The following is a 20,938-nucleotide window of genomic DNA, read 5'->3' on the forward strand; positions in this document are numbered from 1 at the left end:
ATCTAACTTAATTACACAGTTAGATCAAAAAGAAGTCTATCGAATTGTTATTCAAAAAGTCTGTAAATTATTCAACAATTAGATGATTTAAAATGAAGACACAGTAAAAGGTCAACAATTATTTAATTTGTTAAAATGAATCGAAAAATATTTGTTATTACACTTGAAAAGTTATAAAGAACTTAAAGAACTTGAAAAGTTATAAAAAACTTAAAGAACGTGAAAAGTTATAAAGAACTTAAAGAACTTGAAAAGTTATAAAGACTTGAAAAAATAAAGTTTGTTATAAAAGTTCATACGACTATATCTCCAGAAGGTTTTATAATCTCGAAATTAATGGCCGACGTGGATTCGCCGAACACGGTCGCCATTTAATTTCGTTAATTACCTTCAAGATCACGAATTAAAAACGACCGCCATCAGCTGCCACTCATTACGATCTTCAAACTGTTGTTGCCTACACGTAGCCCATATACATGCATATGTGTACACATATACATTGTAACATGCATGCGTTTTAATTGATATGACGTCATGTAGAGGCACCGAAAATTCTGCTTTCCACGATTTGTTAACCGTTTAAAACCGGGCGAATTATGTGCACCGTTATTTTGATCAAAAAATATGGCTATCTTATGGCGTTCACAAAATGTTCCGTAATCGATTTTCAACGATTTATGAAGGTTTTATGAAGGTTTAAAGTACATCTTTCAGAAATATTAATCTACCAATTAAGGTTGTCTTAACATGATGGATCGTGAGAGAAAATCAAGCATGTTTGAACGAGAAATTCCCTCGAATTCACGAAATCTTAATGGATGGGGGCATCGCCCGTATACGAAAATCTAATACATACGCGTGTATGAAGGTTTTCAACTTCTTGCTTCACAATTTTGTTTTTGGGAATATTTTGGGTGAAGTTTGGGACGAAAAGTGGAGTTTGAAGATTTGGGGATTTGGGGAGTTGAGATTTTGGGGATCTGAGGATTTGGGGATTTGGGGAGTTGTGGATTTCCGGATTTGAGGATTTGGGGATTTGGAGAGTTGAGGATTTGGGGAGTTGGGGATTTGGGGATTTGAAGAGTTAAGATTTTGGGGAATTGAAAATTTAGAGATTTGAGGATTTGAGGATTTGGAGATTTGAGAGTTTGGAAATTTGAGAGTTTGGAGATTTGAGAGCTTGGAAATTTGAGAGTTTGGAGATTTGAGAGTTTGGAGATTTGAGAGTTTGGAAATTTGAGAGTTTGGAGATTTGAGAGTTTGGAGATTTGAGAGTTTGGAAATTTAAGAGTTTGGAGATTTGAGAGCTTGGAAATTTGAGAGTTTGGAGATTTGAGAGTTTGGAGATTTGAGAGCTTGGAAATTTGAGAGTTTGGAGATTTGAGAGTTTGGAGATTTGAGAGTTTGGAAATTTGAGAGTTTGGAGATTTGAGAGTTTGGAAATTTGAGAGTTTGGAGATTTGAGAGCTTGGAGATTTAATACCTTATAGACTTGATAGTTTGGAGGTTTAAGAATTTGGAAATTGAGAGTTTAGAGATTTGAGAGGTCGAAGATTTGAGAACCTTGAAAGAGTTTGAAACCATAAAAAATCAACCCTATAAAATTCCTAACTTCATAAACGTAATAATTAAAAATTTGTAAATGTCCTATTACAATAATTCCAAGTCTAGAAATTAATAACTTGTTACTCCTCAACTTCCTCAACTTCTCAGATATAAAATTCACAATTTTTCCAAAATACAAAACCGTCAAGTAGCCACATTTCTATCGCAGACAAAACTTGCTCTCTCCTAATAAAAATCTGACGATCATCCCGATAATGAAGCACCTCGAACTTCGCAGTATCTCTGCTTACGTATACCTAACTCAACCTTGAGTCCGTACGTTTAACGTACGGAACGACGCAAAATCAAGACACATCAGATTCGCACGGGATTTCGAATTTCACACGATTATCGATGCACCTCGAGGTGAACCCGTAGCAAGTCACGAGGCTGGGCTGTAGGTGAGAGGATGTGGCCGGCAGGAAGTTCATTGTATACGGCTACACATATAATATTGCACGTCCAACGATCCTGGAGATACTACGTAGTTTCGTCGTGATCCAACTCGGAATTCTGCAGGTTAATTTCGAATCCTTACAGGTATGAAACCACGCGATCGTTCGGTTATGGCTGCAGCTCTGCGTCCACGCAGAACGAAATCGTATGTAGGTTAACGCGTGGGCGGAGATCCATTACACGAGACGTTTATGTAATTATTTTTCAATTAAAGGGAAAAATTCTACGTTGAAATCGTGGAATTTCGAGTCCGACGTTCATTGTCATACATATTCTATGAAAATTTAACACGTGTGTGTACGTGTTTTGTAAATTAATTCTACGAACAATAAGATTTTTATTAAAACGAATTGTGTACTTTTTTCATTTAAACAGAATTGAGATAAAAGCAATTGTATGTATATTTTAATTTAAGGAGGTATTTAATATAAGTAGCTATGGATGGTACATGTCGAGTATGTAAATTATACATATTCATATGTGTATATGTATGTAAATTGTACATACTCATATGTGTATATGTATGTAAATTGTACATGCTCATATGTGCATATGTATGTAAATTGTACATACTCATATGTGTATACATATGTAAATTGTACATACTCATATGTATACACATATGTAAATCATACATATTCATATGTATACAGATATATAAATCATATATACTCATATGTATACACATATGTAAATCATACATACTCATATGTGTATATGTATCTAAATTGTACATACTCATATGTGTATACGTATGTAAATCATACATACTCATATGCATACACATATGTAAATTCTACATACTCATATGTATACACATATGTAAATTCTACATACTCATATGTATACACATATGTAAATTACACATACTCATATGTATACACATATATAAATTCTACATACTCATATGTATACACATATGTAAATTATACATACACATATGTATACGCATATGTAAATCATACACACTCATATGTACACATATGTCATATGTTATATCATCGTACATTGCATGACCACGTGTCATCACCACACATACACATCACAGTACATGTATGCTATATTGCGACTTTGATACACCTCTATCTTCACATTTGGAATGTGCATAATATACTACAATAAAGAAGTACATGCTATACTACAATTACAATTTTCTATAACGAAGAGTTGTAAATAAATTTCTCTACAAGCTTCTCCCTAAAATTTTAAATTTCCCGCCTGATTTTAAAGCACGGTCTGCATTAATATTTGCGTCGATTCTTTTCTGTATGAAATATAATTGTGTGGATGTTGAGCAATTTATCGAATAGGTTCATGGCGATGTACAGAGATCCAAAGCGTAACGGACCAGCAACAAAGTTTAGAGAACTGATCGTGGTGATTATGCAACTAGGGTCATCCTAGGCATCACCTCGAGATAACACGACTCAGTTACTATTCGTGTTTACCAAATCGGGCGCCGTTTGTACGCCAACTGTATCGTAAACACGAATGTCCGTAGATTTTTATGAATCCTAGTTTTTTGTGTATCATCGAAAACATTGGAATCTTATCGTCCTTAACTGTTTCCCTTGCCCTTCGAACTTGCCCAAAAAAAGAAGACAGTAAGAAACGAAGAGAAGATAAGGGACAGAAAATTGATTACTAGACCCATAATTTCTTTTATCTAACTGGTGGATAATTAAAACTTCAGGGGACAGTTGATAAACCGCTATATTTAAAAATTAAAATAAATGGATTATTTTTCCGCTTTGATGACGGGTTGAAGAATTTCTGTGGACACGATAAGGTTCCCGTGGTCTCGTGTGAACTGGATAAGAAGCTCGTAATATGTGTCTTCGGCAATTGGCGTGAACGAAAATTGGCAGCAATTATCAATTTAACTCTTCACGAAAGGATCGGTTTAATCATTTCACCAGACCGCCTTTTGTTCCGTTCATCTCTCCTGATGCATCCTTTCAATCTTCTCATTCAATCTTTGTACCGGCCGGAGAGTACTGAGAAAAAGGAAACCGAAAGGAGAGTGCAACAAGTTTCGCTGTAAACGCTACGCCCTCGTGCAAATCATATTTATCATAATTTTTAACGCAAATTTTGATTGACCAGAGCTCTCACATAATTAAAAAATGTCAGAGAAAATTTATTTGCATTTATTAAGTGGTGCAAGCATTTATTTAATACAAATAAATTTATTCAATCAGTTTAAACATGTGTGATTTTTTCATTTAAATAAACCAAGAATTTAATACATTTTTACATAGAATTTTAAGAAGAGTAAAACAGAGAAAATGTATTTGCATTTATTAAGTGGTGCAAGCATTTATTTAATACAAATAAATTTATTCAATCAGTTTAAACATGTGTGATTTTTTCTTTTAAATAAACCAAGAATTTAATACATTTTTACATAGAATTTTAAGAAGAGTAAATCAGAGAAAATGTATTTGCATTTATTAAGTGGTGCAAGTGTTTATTTAATACAAATAAATTTATTCAATTAGTTTAAACATGTGTGATTTTTTCATTTAAGTAAACCAAGAATTTAATACATTTTTACATAGAATTTTAAAAAGAGTAAAAAATAGAAATATAGTTTGAATAATTTTTTATAAAACAATGCAGATAATGTGGACAGATTAAAATGGAATACCATGCGCATTCTCAGTTATTGAAGCTATAATAAAGAACCTTGAAGCTACTTTCAGCGAGATGTGATATTTTAATGTCATTTATGCATTATCAAAAGTTTGCCCCAATTTATATTAATAAATTAATATAGTTGAAGGTAAAAAATAACTCTATAAACTGTTATGAAAATACACAGTAAAATGTAGGCTAATAAACAACTGTATTATCTCCTCTTTTAGTTCTGAAAGATAAATTAAAATACTCTCGTCATTTGTCAACAAACAAATATTTTTTATTTTCCATAACAAACGGTTTAAAATATACAGTCTTAGTTTCTCTATGAGTTTCATTAAATATTCGTTTTGAACAAACTAAAAACAGAGAGCTCAAAACTACCCTTCCGTTCGAATACCATCGCGTACCTTCATAACAAGATGTAAGATCGATTTTCCGAGCAAGAAAAAGGCAAAACGAAGTAACACGAAGCTCCTGTATCCGTTACAACTCGTCTTTCATCCTCGAGACCGTGCTTATGGACTGCGATGATGCGCCGTCGTGTAGTTAAGTTAATTAATGAATGGTATAGTCGGGATGGAGAGTGGACTTAAATTGATACGTCCTTCGTGTGGAGCCATTTTTGTGCCACGCTCGCCTCGCTTCGAAAACGCTTCTCGCTACTTCCAATAAATCGCTGATCGTTTATTTTTTCTCGTTTCTCGTAATCGCAGATTAGCTCGTAGAAAAAATTCGACGCTGACAAATGAGCCACGTGCGATACGCCAAATTGAAATGAAGACACCTCCCGGAAAAAGACGGGAGACGATCATCGATTTCTGCCACGTTTTGCGTTGACCTCTTTGCAAGGAACCGCCGCGATAAAGAAATTTCTCGGCGATTGCAATTATTTATTGCTGTAAACAGTCAAGTTCGACGCGCGTGATGAAAATACTGCGTGGAAAAATCAGTGTCTATTTCACGGCCGATTTAGTGGCTCGTAGTTTTCATAATTCGATACTGGTCGCCATGTTTTTTTTATTGGAACTTTTTCTGCTACTCGTCTTGATAAATTTTTGCTCGCTAGATAAAAGTTCTAGATTGAAAATTTCCATATATTTTTACTGTTGAAAAGAAGTTTAAGTATCGTAACCTTGAATACCTTTTTAAATTGAAGTTTATAATGTTCACATTTTAAGGGTCAAATCACTACAATCACAAGGGTCAAATTTAATTTGATTTTCTAAACTATAGACTACGTGTTACACATAAACTATGTCTTCCGTTTTATTAGAATGTTTTTAAGAACCTTTGAATCAAATCATCCTAATGTTTACACCATAATTCATCTAGTATTCAAGCATTAAAATCATGGTCTCATACGTAACTTTTATCTATCAATACTTTCACAATAAGAGTATATAATTATGTTACACGTATCTCTAAAAAAGATGATAAAATACTACCAAAATCGTATCTTACTTCTTTTTGATTTACTCACGGTGATTTGGTCAAAATTTTTGTCGAGATAAACGAATATCAGGTTCACATAAATAATCTGTCACCTCTGTAACGAAATTGACATAAATTATCACTCGGGTTTCTTCTTTTTCTCGTTTTACAAAGAACCTCCTGAATTTTTGAAAAGTAAACATTTGTTAAAGTTGAAAACCACTTGCAATTGATTTCATCAAGTAAAAATATTGCGACATGAGCTCTTAATTTTATTGCTGAACATTGTAATGTTTATATTAAGTTAATGTTTATTTACATTGTAGTACTAGGTACTTAATGTTTATTTACATTGTTATGTTAAGTACTTAATGTTTACTTACATTGTTATATTAGGTACTCAATGTTTATTTACATTGTTATGTTAAGTACTTAATGTTTACTTGCATTGTTATACTAGGTACTCAATGTTTATTTACATTGTTATACTAGGTACTCAATGTTTATTTACATTGTCATACCATGTACTTAATCTCATTTTAAAATATCACAAAGTTGATAATAAATACTTTACAGCACAAAGTACAGTATAATTTATAATAAGAAATGTCAGCAATAAAGTTCAGAATCTAACAGAGTTCCTTAAAATCAAGATCTCCCAATGAAACTCCAAGAAAACTTTCTAAATGCCATTTCACCCAATAAATATAAGAAATGTTAGAATAAAGAATTTTCTAAAAAATAAATTTACCTGATTCAAATCGAGGTCCGGACATTTCGAGGCGCATTCTTCCTGAAGATTGGCAGGAACAGTTCGATCTTCGAGGTCCTCCGGCAGAAACGCCGAGACGCTTCCCGCCAACGCCAACACCTTCAAAATCACGCATAATCCCTTTGCTAACATAATATCCACAACCCCCCCGAAACGAGCCCTCGATCACCCTCCTCTGAATTTTCTGCCGCAATATTTTTATCCGTCGATCGTCATTGTTCTCTCGATCCGTACAACCTCCACGGTTTCAACGGCGAACTTAAACCTTCCACATTCTTCCACATCGATAGCTCAACAGAAACTTTGAATTACTGTTTCTTCACCGTCACTCGCGCACTCTGTCAAATATCACACACTTCTTCGATACTCCTTTTAAAAACTTCTTCAGGTATCATCAAGGTACTCGTATCATCCAGTCTCAAATGTCCAATCAATTCCAGTTTCACTATTAATTGTAAACGATAGAATCCACTGTGCGACAGCAAGTATAGCACCTTTTCGATCGAACAACGTGTATCACGAGAGGATGACCAGGTGCAAGAATTCGAGTTCGAAAATATTTCGAATCACCTGTGACGTTCGAGTCACGAGGCTCGCACTGCAACAGCCCGGCGTGGTTGTTGTTAATGTCTGGCAACCATAAGAGCAACTGACTCCGAATAGCCACTAGAGAGTCAACTATCCCCCACCATGGGCACCCTTATCTGTTGCACTCTGCTTGACCAATTCCCTCCGGTGCTGCTGGTATACTACGTATACTCCGCACGAAAGCGTGTATATCGTACTTGTGGATGTCTGAAGACAGGCAGGAACGATCTGAACCTTCGTGCGGGTCCAACCAACTGGTCAATTGGCAGATTGACCTGTTCTTACTATCCTCGTAAACTTTCATTCATGCATTCGCACGTGCCGTTTCAACTGGCTGACGCTGTCTTTCAGGTAGACGGAGATGATATGGGGACTTCGATGGAGGATTTTTAGTGGCTTTTTTTGGGGGAGGGGAAGTGGGAATTTTGGGTGCTTGTGGAGTTGCGGAGGGGGAGATGTAGGAATTTGGGAATTGGGGATTTTGGAGATGGGAGGGGTGGAAGTTGGAAGGTGGAATTTTGGGAGTTTGGAATCTGCAAGGTGGAATTTTGGGAATTTGGGAATTTACAAGGTGGAATTTTGGGAATTTGGAAATTTACAAGGTGGAATTTTGGAATTTGGAAATTTACAAGGTGGAATTTTGGGAATTTGGGAATTTGGAATTTGGAGAATTTGGAAAATTGGGAGTGTTGGAATTTGGGGAATTTGGAAATTTGAGAGTGTTGGAATTTGGGGAATTTGGGAATTTAGGAGTGTTGGAATTTGGGGAATTTGGAATTTGGGAAATTTGGAAATTTGAGAGTGTTGAAATTTGGGGAATTTGGGAATTTAGAAGTGTTGGAATTTGGGGAATTTGGGAATTTGAGGAATTTGGAATTTGGGAAATTTGGAAATTTGAGAGTGTTGGAATTTGGGGAATTTGGGAATTTAGGAGTGTTGGAATTTGGGGAATTTGGAATTTGGAGAAATTGGAAAACTGGGAGTGTTGGAATTTGGGGAATTTGAGAATTTAGGAGTGTTGGAATTTGGGGAAGTTGGAATTTGAGAAATTTGGAATTTGTGGAATTTGGAATTTGAAGAATTTGGAATTTGAGGAATTTGGTATTTGGAGAATTTGGAATCTGGCAAATTTGGGAACTTGGGGTGAACCAAATTTTTATTAAGAAATAATTCTCAAACACAAATCTTTTTTTCTATCAAGAAATGTCCATCTCATTCAAACATTGAATAACAACCTAACACACTCTAAAATTATTAACCTCTATTTGTGAACAAAAAGCCTATTTTCCTTTCATCAACACCACGTCCTCTGCTAGTGCATATGCATTCAAACTTCCTATTATAAATCCTACCATAAATGCACGTCTATTATATCAACTAACATAGGTCAGTTTCTAAATGACAAGACTATGAATCTGAAGATTAATACAATAAAAGACAAATTGCAAAAAAAAGGTATTTCAAATTTTTTTTTTTATTTAATTTATTAAATTTGTGTCTTCATCATGCTCGTACAAGTGAACATTATGTACAACAATACTGGGTTGAATTTGAATTATACATTGGCTGAAGATCACTTCGTTAAGTCAACTACCCTCTTCTCTCGCATTAGGTCGGATGGAACAAAGCAAATTTGAAGCGGAGCTTCAAACGAATACTAATATCTATATTGACGTTTCTGACCGGAAAAAAGAATGCATACTCTCTAAAAATTTCTGTACACACGCTTCATTTTGACACCCCTATAACACCTTATGTTGAGGGGACACCCTAAACTGGAATTTCGACTTTTTAACAAAGGAACACGAATAAAATTCTTCTGTATTGTTTTTCACATTTATTAAGCTTTGAATTTTTACACGTTTTAAAATTTTTATAGCCCCAAATTTTCAATTCTTAAATTCTCAACTTTCCACGCTTTCAAATTTTTTATTTTTTATTTTAAATTTCTAGGGTTCCCAATTTCAAGGTTTCCAAATTTTCTAATTTTCTACAAATTTTTTCACATTTTCTAATTACTTAAGCTTTGAATTTTTACACGTTTTAAAATTTGTATAGTCCCAAATTTTCAATTCTTAAATTCTCAACTTTCCACGTTTTCAAATTTTTTATTTTCTATTTTAAATTTCTAGGGTTCCCAATTTCAATGTTTCCAAATTTTCTACAAATTTAAATTTCCAACTTTCCCAATTTCCACGTTCTCAAATACCTTTTCTAAAAACCTAAATTTCCACATCCACAAATCTTCAAATCCTTCTACTTTCAAATCTATAATTTTTCCTTACTACTCAACGTTTCCACTTCTTCAACTCTCCCACATATATCAATTTCCCAAACAACAAACTTTTCCCAAAAATTTCTCCACCCACGCAAGTATTACAATACTCTCAAGATACAAACAATAATCATCGCAGTGGTGCATTTCGTTTTGTAATAATAAAGTCGACCACACCGTCGCGCCATTCTCTCCTAATTGTTTGTTTCGTGCTATTCCTTAGCCAACCGTGTTCAACTCAAAACGATGATTCATTTCGTCAGATTAAATCTGCGGACGACAAGAGTCGCTCTGTATTATTTGTGTTACCATTGTCAGCCATGGAGCCACGCATCGGTTCTTTCTTTTCGATGACCCGAGAGAAATCCATTCTTCGACGCCAACGCATATCTATTCGATCGCATGGGTCTTTACATTCAGACCGGGATTTACAATTAGACCGAGCGAGCTCCTAAGACCCACCCAAACAAAATATTACACGAATCATGCACTTCCTTTTACTAATGTAACATTCGATTTTTAAAACTTGCAATAACTCGGTAATAAATTTTCTAGTAATATTCGTAAAACAGTATTAAGTATAAGGTTAAAAGTCTTGCAAGTAATATTACCTTTTCGGCTGAAAGTCTTCCACGTGTTACTTCAAGGGTTGTATTTTTTAAATTCTTAAGGAAACTCTCAATTTGTGTATTTTGAAGGTATTGAACTTACAGCTGCATATTATGAAACATGAAACAATTTATGAGGACAACTTAAAGTTTATTAAAAAGTATAAATTGTACTGTTTACACTAATTTATTTCAAAATTTTTCTACATATTTATATCCACTCAGATACTGCATTTTGTGAATATTTATATTTACTCTAAATTTGATAATTTGTACATCTTGTGAACATGTATGCATGAGCAACTTATAGCACATCTGATAAATATTTGTACCCTTTAATTTTATTTATTAGATCCATTTTAGCCGGCGCGAATAGTATACCCATTACGTGACACTGCGTCCATTTTGTTCCCCATTCTTCAGCAGTTCCAGAAGTTGCTGGAATTCTTTCCTTAGGTACGTCATGGCATGTCATCTAACAGAAAGAAATAGCACAAGTTGATGTATATTATGTTTAAGAAAAATACATTCTTCAATTTATTATTATTTTATATTATTATAGATGCATTGGGGTATGCATACAGGAGGTTATGGAATTAAGAGAGAGGATCAAGAGAAATTATTATAGAGGTTTAATGTAAGAAATTATTAATTTTTGTACTAAAAAAAGTTTAACAAATTGAAGACTTAAAAATTAAAAAAATTGAAGATTGAGAAGTATTAGAGATTTGAAATCACATGTCTAACAAATTGAAGACTTAAAAATGAAAAAATTTGAAGATTTGAAGTATTAGAGATTTGAAATCACATGTCTAACAAATTGAAGACTTAAAAATTAAAAAATTTTAAGATTTGAAGTATTAGAGATTTGAAATCACAGCAGCACACCAGGTACAGTTTGTCCTAAGAATGCAAAGAAGATATCTATCAAAAAGACGAAAGTTGATTCAGCATAAAGGCCGGCATAAAAGTTCAGGTGCCGCAGCTTTCTCCTAAGCGAGGGCAGCAAAGATTTCGACCAAATCAATTAACACGTCGAGATTATGAGCAGGCGAATTCAGAACAGCTTGTTATGAAACGACAGCGATCTGTGGCACGTTAGTTCCAACCTCAATGGCGGTTACAGGTTACCTAGGGCTTCCTGCGGAAATGGCCAATATACTCCTCCGACCTCCGACTCACTCAGTCACTCGCTCACTCGGATCACTCCTGTTTGGTGTACCCTGTACCCATATGATCGCCCTGTCGCTCGACACGTACTCGTTACGGGTCATCATCGTGATCTATGCGCCTACAACAAACGTTACATCCTTAATCTAACCTGCTAATCCTACGCTCGTGCTGAGCGAGAAAGTTATTCCTCTGGTCCATCTTCTCTGCATCGTCCGATAAATTTCAAATCTTAGTTCAATGTTTCACTTTCTTTTTTCACTTGTATGATGATGAACACCTCTAGGTTAACACCTCGGTATTGGCATCCTAATTGAGGAACTCGTTGTGACTTTTTCAATGAAGGAACAGAAGCTCTTGCATGTGGACATATTCGATGACCGACAAATTATATATTGTTAATTTGATGTTCAACATTTTCTTTCTTCAGCTACGATGTTGCCAATCCTATAATGTCTATATTAATGTCATAATATATTACTTATTGCTATCATTGCATACGGGAGACGTTCAGAAAATGTATGGGTTTAAAAGTTTAATGTTTAAAAATCCAAAAGTTACAAGTGAAAACCTATGGCCAACATACTTGTCTCCAATATACTTGTCTCCTAATCTCATCGCAAAGTCTCCATTACATAAAATTGTACAGGTCCAACGTAAACGAGTTATCCACCCGCACCCCGCATGATCCTCAAGCAGACTAACCGGCGTTACGATTGACGCGGAGCGCATTCCTCTTCTTTGATACACTTTATTGGCCTAATAGAGCCGAATTGTTGCCGTATCGTGTAAAGCGTGGTAAGCTCTAGACGTCTTACACGAAATGGTTCTTCTTTTGTAAGACAATTACGTTGTATGCAAAACAAACGTCCATCGGTGAGGCACGTGTGAATTGGGTCGCACTTGATACACATTGGGAAACATTGCTCTCATAATCGGGTTGTTAATAAATGTGTTGCTTTCAACGGGTCAAAGCAATTATCTTCCCTCCAGATTTATTGCTTTATTAGAGAATTATGTGTATCTATTTCGAGCGTGCCTCGTTTGCTGTAATATCGCCTATTATATGTATCGTGCATTACAAGAATATGCGTAGGTGAATAGTAAATTATCATAAGAAAAATTTACAAATATTAAGTGTATCAGAAAAATAAAAATTGTACTTTAGTTAGAATTAAAATTTTAATTAAAAGTAACCCCCTCCTATCCCCCCAACCTCTTTCCTACCCCCCCCCCCCCCCCTGAGGAGAATTATCTAGCGTGGAATTATTGGGCGAGAAATTATCGAGCGGGGAATTATCTCGGTACCAGACCTAACCTAATCTAACCATCAAAATATTGACTGAAAATTTGACTGAGATCTTGCTAAATTTATTGACGACACTATTTGTCACTATTAGTTTAAAATTATTTGGGGACGAAGAAATATAACGCGTTCATTTTTGTTTCTACAATAATTTTTTCATGCTTTCCGCATCTTACACATCTTACGTGAAAATATATGTATGGTTGAACGATTAACGCGCTGGTAATAAACGATGAAATAAAACGATTCTTGAGGGAAAAAAAAGTTTCGTCCATGTCACAGTGACCCCTGTTATTATTATATTAACGGATATCTATTAAATTCCACGTTGCCAACTTACGCAGCGTTTTGCATATTCGAAGAAGGAATCTGGAAGATTGAAATAATAATTCATAATTAATAAAACGTGCAAGTGGCCGGCTGAACAAAGTTCAGCTTAACCAATCTTGTACGGTTTTCAATGCTTTACGATGATAAATTGTTATCTTTATCGGAAATTAATTGCGAGCCAATAGTTCTTGTAACACTTGAACAAAAGTAACACCTATCCTGTTAATTATTAGCATGTTTGCTGCTGTTTCTTTTTATTGTAATCGGTGTATGTGTTTTGACATATGAATCGATAGTGCTAATGAGAAATTCGTCATAGTTCGATGACACCTTTTTTCTGATGAACGCGAAATAACCGTGGCTTTGACGTTTAAATACGTGTCAATACAAGATGCATGCATATCTTGTGACAATATTTTATATATTTTATATATTTCATATATTTTATATATTTTACATATCTTTTTAAAAAAGATATAAAAGTCACTTGGTTACTGTAAAGCAATTAATTTAAAAAGTTGAAAACATTTTACATGCCTTATTTTGGCGCGTACTTTTAAAATTCATATTTTCCCACATACCGTCGGGAAAAGTAACACTAGAGTCATCTAGCGGTCAGGTGTGAAACTACAGAAATAAAAAATTTCGTTCTTTAGTCAAATAAAACATTTTTGCTTTATTGTGCTACAAAGTCAAAGAAATGTCTTTACAGGGAATTAGTGTCACTATATTTGAAAGAAAATTTTCTATCATTATGTCAATCCCTATATTATCGACGGGAATTAAACTACAGTTTCAAAAGTGTACTCTACTTGTCGGAAAGATGGTGCCATTTGTTCCATTTTTGAACAAATATATTGATTTCATTGATTATGCTATATATTTATTACATATTTATTAATATTGATTTCATGCTGTTTGTAATATAACCTGTGGGTCCGTTTTCGTGAAAATTGTATTATTTATCTTCTTATGAATGCCTGCTAGATATAATGATTGTCAGAATAGCGATGGTGGGGACCGGTTCCCCTCCGTCGCCATTTTCCCCAGGGAAGCCAGATTTGCACCCGGTTGTACAGTTCCTTACAGTACATTTGCTTTTCTTTGATTTTTGGGAGGTTAGAGCGAGACGGACTTGCTCTAATGTATTAAACAACACAACACCAGAAAGACTAAAATCGAAAGAGTTAGTAAATTTATAGTTAAAGTACTTGTAAATGAAAATTATTATACTGATGGTTTAGTTCTCTAAGTAGTTTCAAAGAATCATTATTTTGTATAATAAATATGACATACATTCAGTTCTTCATGATTGTTACAAAAATAATCTTAATTGCTGAAATCGTTTCATGTAATTTACAAATCAATAAAAAATAATTTCTTTTATTAACTGTCAATTTTTTTTAGAATGGTAAATTCTCCAGATTATTTAGGACCCAAAGATGTTGATTCTGAACAGAAACCAGACAACTCTGAAGAAAATAAGGATGATAATGAATCAGAGAAGTCTGTAAAAACAAGGGGTGGTATGTGAACAAAAAATGCTATTAGTGTTTGTACTTAAAATAAAGTTATCAGTATCATTATATTGCAGATAGTGTAAAGTCAAATGATAGCGATGTAGAAGGAAGTCCAGCTCAAAAAGAAGATAATAGTGGTTCTGCTTCTGAGCCAGAAGATAGTGTAAAAAAAGCAAAACCACTAATAGATTCAGATTCAGAAAGTGAACCACCAGAAAAAGAAGCTTTAGCTCCAACAGCAGATGCTCTTTTTGGAGATGCTAGCGACATAAGTACAGATGATGAAAAAGACAAAGAAGAAAGGAAGAGAGAAAAAAGTCTAAGTAAAAGTAGAAGTAGAAGTAGAAGTAGAAGCAAAAGTAAAAGCAGAAGCCGAAGTCGAAGTAAAAGCAGAAGTAGAAGTAGGAGCAAAAGCAGAAGCCCAGATAGATCTGACAGTGGTGGTGAGGGTCCTAGTCAAGCAGTTATTGAAGATGTGTGTATTAAATATTGTCATTAAAACATTATTGATAAGTAAAGTGACTATAATTGTTAAATTTGTTCTTGAATTTGTTTAGGATGTGGATAAAGAAAAGGAAGAAGAACCTGAACCTCCACCAGAAACAAGAATTGATGTAGAGATTCCAAAAATCACAACAGATTTAGGTCGTGAAATACACTTTGTTAAGCTTCCAAATTTTCTTTCTGTAGAAACACGACCATTTGATACAGAAACATATGAAGATGAAATTGATGAGGAAGAGACTTTGGATGAAGAAGGACGAGCTAGATTAAAATTAAAAGTTGAAAATACTCTTAGATGGAAAGAAACTTTTGATGACGAGGGTAAAGTTGTTAAGGAAAGTAATGCCAGATTTGTAAAGTGGTCCGACGGTAGTATGTCTTTACACCTGGGTTCCGAAATTTTTGACGTGTATAAACAGCCACTTCAAGGCGATCACAATCATCTTTATATTCGTCAAGGAACTGGTCTCCAAGGTCAAGCAGTATTCAGAACTAAATTGACATTCCGTCCACATTCTACAGAATCTTTCACTCATAGAAAGATGACTATGTCTCTGGCAGATAGATCACAAAAAACTTCTGGTATAAAGGTTTTGTCTCAAGTAGGAACTAATCCAGATCAAAATAGATATGAAATGATTAAAGTACGTTATATTCATTTACATAAATTATCATGAAAAATATGTGTATACAGTATTAGATTAACAATCAATCATTGAATTAAAAATTCCTATAATTATTTGTAGAAAGAAGAAGAGAAACTACGAATGGCAATGAGAGTACAAAGTAAAACAAAAAAGAGTACTGCAGGTAGAGGAACAACTGGAAGATCCGTGAGTGGATATGGTGGTGATGCTTACCATGATGATGGCTCCGATGATGAAGGTGCAATTTCTCTCGCAGCGATTAAGAATAAATATAAGAAAGGAATAAATATTCCTGTCAAAGGTAAGTTTTATATATAAATCAGGCAAATTTCCTGAAGTAAATATTTATATTCTTTATACTTTTTAGCGTCAAATATATATTCGTCAGACGAGGAAGGTTCAGATTTTGAAACCTTAAGACCGAAAAAGAACATTAAAGGAAAAGTTCTTAAAGATTCGGACGAAGAATCGAATTCCGGAAGTGGTTCAGAAAGCGAAAGAGAAGATAACAATCAGGGTGACAATGCTAGTGATTAAAATACCAATTTTAAACTATGATAAGCTATTTTGTAATATAGTTGAATAAATCCATACATTTTCTGAAATAGTTGAATTACTTGTATAATTTATGAAATCAATAATTTTAGTAATTATTTTAATTCAATGTAATGCGTATCGCATTGTGGAAAGAACTTTTTTTTCAATTTAAAATCATCTAGGTATTTTTCTATACGCACAATTGGTAGTACTGATACGCACACATTGTAACACAACGACCTGTGCCACGGATGCATTTTTATCTTACAAACTATAGATTCTTGTAATCAAGAATTATATATTCTAATTTGTGAGTATAATTTCTGTCTTCATTTACAGTATTAACCAATCTCGTTAATATGTGTTAACAATACTCATTAATATTTACAGTATTATAGTGAGTGATAAATTGTTTAACAAGTATTATTCTTTCATTTTTTAATATAAATAAAATTACAAATATTTTATTACATTACTATTTGTTTATTATAAATGTTACTACTGTCGGGTTAATTAAACAATCAATATTAAATAATTTTTTGATTTTTGATTTATATAAATTCATTTTATACATAATTTCAACATAATATTTATTTATGTTAGAAGCACATTTTTTTCATAAAAGTATTATTCGGAGATAGATACATAATTTCATTAATATTATTTTGTAATAAGAGAAATCTATACAGTACAAAGTTTTAATATTTTAATTCAAATCAAATAATTTCAAAGTTATCTTTACATGGAAGTGAAGATTCATTTACGTAATTCTTTACGAGATTAATTACTTGATTGTTTAAATTGAACTATTGGTTTAAGTCGATGTAACCTATTTACCCTTGCATGTGCAGTGTGTTATAACATAACCTTAATATTTCTTTTTTTATTTCCTAGGCACCAATTAGATACGAAATTTTCTATAAATCTAATTTATCTTTATGCTAACCAAGGATTTGTATAGGAATTGCGAAAATAAGGGTTCCTTAATCTTATTATAATTTTATACTAATAAACAGGTATTAATATTCAACTTTTATTTAATATTAAATTACAAAAATATATTAAAAATATAGTGTAATAAATCATAAAATTTATTTTAGATTTACAACAATGGTTGCCCACACAGTGCTTCTTGACTTCACAGTTCCACCAAACGTCATAGTAGACGTAGAGAAACGTTCAAGTCTAAAATTAGCAATTGCCAATGTCCTTGGAGAACATTTTAATGGTTTAAAGCCATTAACTGAATCAAGTATTGATGGAAGTCTCTTGATTCTCTATACGGGCCCCAGAGGTAGTCTAATCACTATTCGAGGCTATACCGAAGGACTGATCACCCTTAACATTGAATATTACAAGAGAGATGATGAGGAGGCACTTCTGGATTTTGAGGTAAAGTCCTTTATGTAAAGTATAACAATCATTTTGCAATATCTAGTTGCAAACTTCACAATATTTAGTTGCCTTTCATGGCTATCAGAAACAAAGTCAGCTTTTGTATCTCTCAAACATGGGGTCATTACAAGGTACATCTTGTTACATAACAATTAATGTTATGAAAGGATTGTTACACTGAATATACCATTGAAAAAAAGTGTAAAAATGCACTGATGCATTTGTCGAAACAATTCGTATCATCGCGTAGCAATTTTTGATATTGAAACAGTTGCAAGATAAATATATTGTAAAAGATCATCGTTTGATGATTACTATTATAGAAATAAGTAGAAATTTTACTATATGCGGAAGAAACACGCGTAACAAAGAGGACCTTGTAGCAGTGGCGATACCTGGAAGCGGACGTTGCGATGGCTCTGAACAGCCAACGCAGCAAGCGCCTGCCACCAGTAAGGCGAGGAACCGTATATGACCTCTATCTGACACTATCAGGTAGAAACCACTTCCCCAATTAGTTTCCATACTTAGTTTATCTATAGCACCTTACCATCATGCGAATTGATTTCGTTGCACTCTAAAAACACCAACAGCTCCGATTGGTTACTTTTTTTCCCGGTCAGCGTCTACTTCTTCCCGGGTTTTCTTTTTAGTTTTTCGGCAAAGGGATTTCAAAATGACTCTTGATTCATACGTGAAAGGAGAGTTGTTACGATTGGTTTAACCAGATAGTTTCTGTTTTTTTTTTATTCGTCGGTTCGCTTGTCATGGCCACCTTTAGTTGGCCAGAGAATTGGAGACAGCGTTGCAGGCGGCAGCAGCCTCTACGCGATCGCACACGCTTACACCGATTAAACGCGGCGGACCTTTTGAGAGATACTTTCCTACCGCCGGTGAGTTTTTTATTTATTATTCTGTTTACGGTACAAGCGGAGCACTATATCCGCACAATTTTTTTATTTTATCATGCGTCGTAAACACGAAAAATGCTTTGGTCTACTCATTCGATTACTTGTACATTTTTCTATGCCATCACAGTAACATTATTTTCAGTATTTCACGTGCAAAATTATCAATGCTACTACCTTACAGTTTTTACATCCATATTATATGTCATCTTAGTTTTGATTTAGGTATTCATGCATATTTACTTCCATTTTGAGACATCATTTTCATTTCCTTATTCAGTAATAAACCTTTATTTATTCTTACTTGCTTTATAACTTTTGTTGCAGTATCTATATGAATGCAATAATTTGCTGAAAAAACAGCAACTACAAAAAATAACATCAAACATGTTTAAAGTTATGTGGAATTTACCATCCTTATATGTTCATACTTATATTTTACATACCATTTTGAGTATCTAATTTATATATATTAGGAACAAGTACCTAAGAAGTAATAGATAATTAATATTATAGTTTTAGTGATATACATATAAAACTTCTGAGTCTTTTATCCTACCGTTGTTATTATTTTTATTTTACATGTAAAAATGAATTATTTTTTTACAGATTTGCGCTTTGCATCGCATGTGTCTATTAAATGCTTCTTTATGCAGTTATTTTACCTTTAAACTTTTTAAGATTATTATAAAGTTCTTCTTTTCTTTTTAAGATGATAGACTACTTGAATATGACATAGATAAATTGGTCTTTGAGGCACGTTCTCCTTACCAAAAAGTGCAAATTGTCCATTCAAAGTCACTAGGGAATCTGTTGGTTCTTGATGAACTACAAAGTAAGGAATAAAAAAATGTTATGTTTTTTAAATTAATTGAACATAGACTTAAAACCTTTCAAAAATAAACAAGAACAGAACTTGTAAAAATAAATCATATTTTTAGATATATCTGAAGCAGACCTTATATATACGGAAACTTTAATGCAACGTGGAAAAGAGAGTTATACAGGAAAAGAGATAGTTATTTTAGGAGGAGGAGATGGTGGTTTACTTTGGGAATTGTTGAAGGAAAAGCCGAAATTTGTCACCATGTTAGAAGTGCGTTGAGTTATTTATTTAAAAACATCAAATAGTACATTATAATATATATCATAAAAATATGTACTACTATTTACTGAAAAGAGTAACTTTATTTTCAGATTGATGATATTGTAATAAAAGCTTGTAGTCAACATATGAGAAGCATATGTGGAGATTGTTTGGATAAAAGAAAGGGAGAAAACTATGAGGTAAGTTCCAAGAAAAGTTTGCTTTGAATAATGTAATATGAAATGACAGGAATTTTTAATAAAAAATAAAAAATTTATAGATTATTGTTGGAGATTGTGCAAAGACTTTGGCACATATGATTGAGGAAGGTCGACAGTTCGATTATGTCTTTGGTGATCTTACAGACATACCCATTAGTACTACACCACATGGTGATGCATGGGACTTCATCAGACTGATTTTAAATTCTTCAATGAAAGTTTTAAAGCCTACTGGAAAATACATGACTCATGTGTGTAGAAATATTTTAATTGAACAAAATAATTTAGTTTTAGCTCTGTCTGTGTACTTATTTATTTTTTGTAATATTCTAGTTGAATTTTGAAAGTTATAGTTAACAATACCTTTTCTTTTAAAGGGTAATGGAGCATCTTGTCCAGAATCATTACAAATGTATGAAGAAGTACTCTCACAGCTTTGTATACCCGTAACGTTTACCAAAGATAGCGCTTTTGTACCCTCTTTCTTCGAAGACTGGGTCTTCTACCAAGTATCGTTAAAATGATGGATTAAATCTATAATTCTGAGGTTCCAAGGGAGGTATATTCACAACCCATTTTCTCCCTTATGACCCAGATTTGATCCTAGTCGCAGATTTTTTGCTAACAAGTCGGTTCCTGGAAAACAAAATCCTGATGCTGGACATAAACTCCCAATTGACACTACTACGCTGGCGTCTGTACATACAAAAGGTGGTGGTTATCTGTACTTATTTAATTGTTTAGTAACTAATAAACTATACAAAGGTGCTCAATTATTTTTTCTACTAACTGTCAATAATCAAACTAATTTACCCAATGATTTACTACAAACAAATATAAAAAAATGATACGACAGATAAGTTGAATACTGTATAAATTTGTTAGTAATTAAACCTTTAATAAAACTAGAAATACAATTAGGTATAAATTTAACC

The 20,938-nt window shown here is 33.4% G+C and overlaps 3 protein-coding genes and 1 long non-coding RNA gene across 9 annotated transcripts in view; 2 read left to right on the forward strand and 2 right to left on the reverse strand.

The window, feature by feature from the left end:
• Positions 1-7,640, reverse strand: part of sev (receptor protein-tyrosine kinase sevenless) — a 35,148-nt gene extending 27,508 nt beyond the window's left edge. For 2 of the 4 annotated variants that reach the window (XM_076535863.1, XM_012286469.2), the window contains exon 1: positions 6,887-7,640. In XM_076535863.1, coding sequence (XP_076391978.1) covers positions 6,887-7,039 — 153 coding nt within the window. In that variant the 5' untranslated portion in view covers positions 7,040-7,640. The remainder of the gene's footprint in view (positions 1-6,886) is intronic. The other 2 variants (XM_012286471.2, XM_076535864.1) reach the window with 2 other exon arrangements.
• A 2,905-nt stretch (positions 7,641-10,545) lies between these two features.
• Positions 10,546-12,717, reverse strand: LOC143265194 (uncharacterized). Its single transcript, XR_013039427.1, has 2 exons — positions 11,510-12,717; positions 10,546-10,853 (listed from the first exon to the last, which is right to left on the reverse strand). It is a non-coding gene; the product is annotated as an uncharacterized LOC143265194 (long non-coding RNA).
• A 1,462-nt stretch (positions 12,718-14,179) lies between these two features.
• Atu (Another transcription unit) lies at positions 14,180-16,460 on the forward strand. Its single transcript, XM_012286465.2, has 6 exons — positions 14,180-14,370; positions 14,592-14,710; positions 14,779-15,179; positions 15,262-15,852; positions 15,955-16,156; positions 16,223-16,460. Exons 1-6 carry the CDS (start codon positions 14,195-14,197, stop codon positions 16,390-16,392), a joined length of 1,659 nt encoding a protein of 552 aa, XP_012141855.2. The 5' UTR covers positions 14,180-14,194; the 3' UTR covers positions 16,393-16,460.
• A 113-nt stretch (positions 16,461-16,573) lies between these two features.
• On the forward strand, positions 16,574-20,771 carry Sms (spermine synthase). 3 transcript variants are annotated; one of them, XM_076535531.1, is made up of 9 exons: positions 16,574-16,702; positions 17,287-17,408; positions 17,493-17,784; positions 18,171-18,282; positions 19,408-19,530; positions 19,637-19,791; positions 19,893-19,982; positions 20,063-20,254; positions 20,381-20,771. In XM_076535531.1, the coding sequence occupies exons 3-9, from the start codon at positions 17,503-17,505 to the stop codon at positions 20,525-20,527; spliced, it is 1,101 nt and encodes a 366-aa protein (XP_076391646.1). In that variant the 5' UTR covers positions 16,574-16,702; positions 17,287-17,408; positions 17,493-17,502; the 3' UTR covers positions 20,528-20,771. The 3 variants fall into 3 exon arrangements, with proteins under 3 accessions (XP_076391646.1, XP_012141853.1, XP_012141854.1); XM_012286463.2 differs by lacking the exon at positions 18,171-18,282 and adding an exon at positions 18,569-18,680; XM_012286464.2 differs by lacking the exon at positions 18,171-18,282 and adding an exon at positions 18,569-18,680 and having other exon boundaries at positions 16,697-16,789.
• The last annotated feature ends 167 nt before the right edge of the window (positions 20,772-20,938 follow it).

This window comes from Megachile rotundata, chromosome 9 (assembly GCF_050947335.1).
Source record: "Megachile rotundata isolate GNS110a chromosome 9, iyMegRotu1, whole genome shotgun sequence".
In the NCBI taxonomy this organism is placed as follows: Eukaryota; Metazoa; Arthropoda; class Insecta; order Hymenoptera; family Megachilidae; genus Megachile; species Megachile rotundata.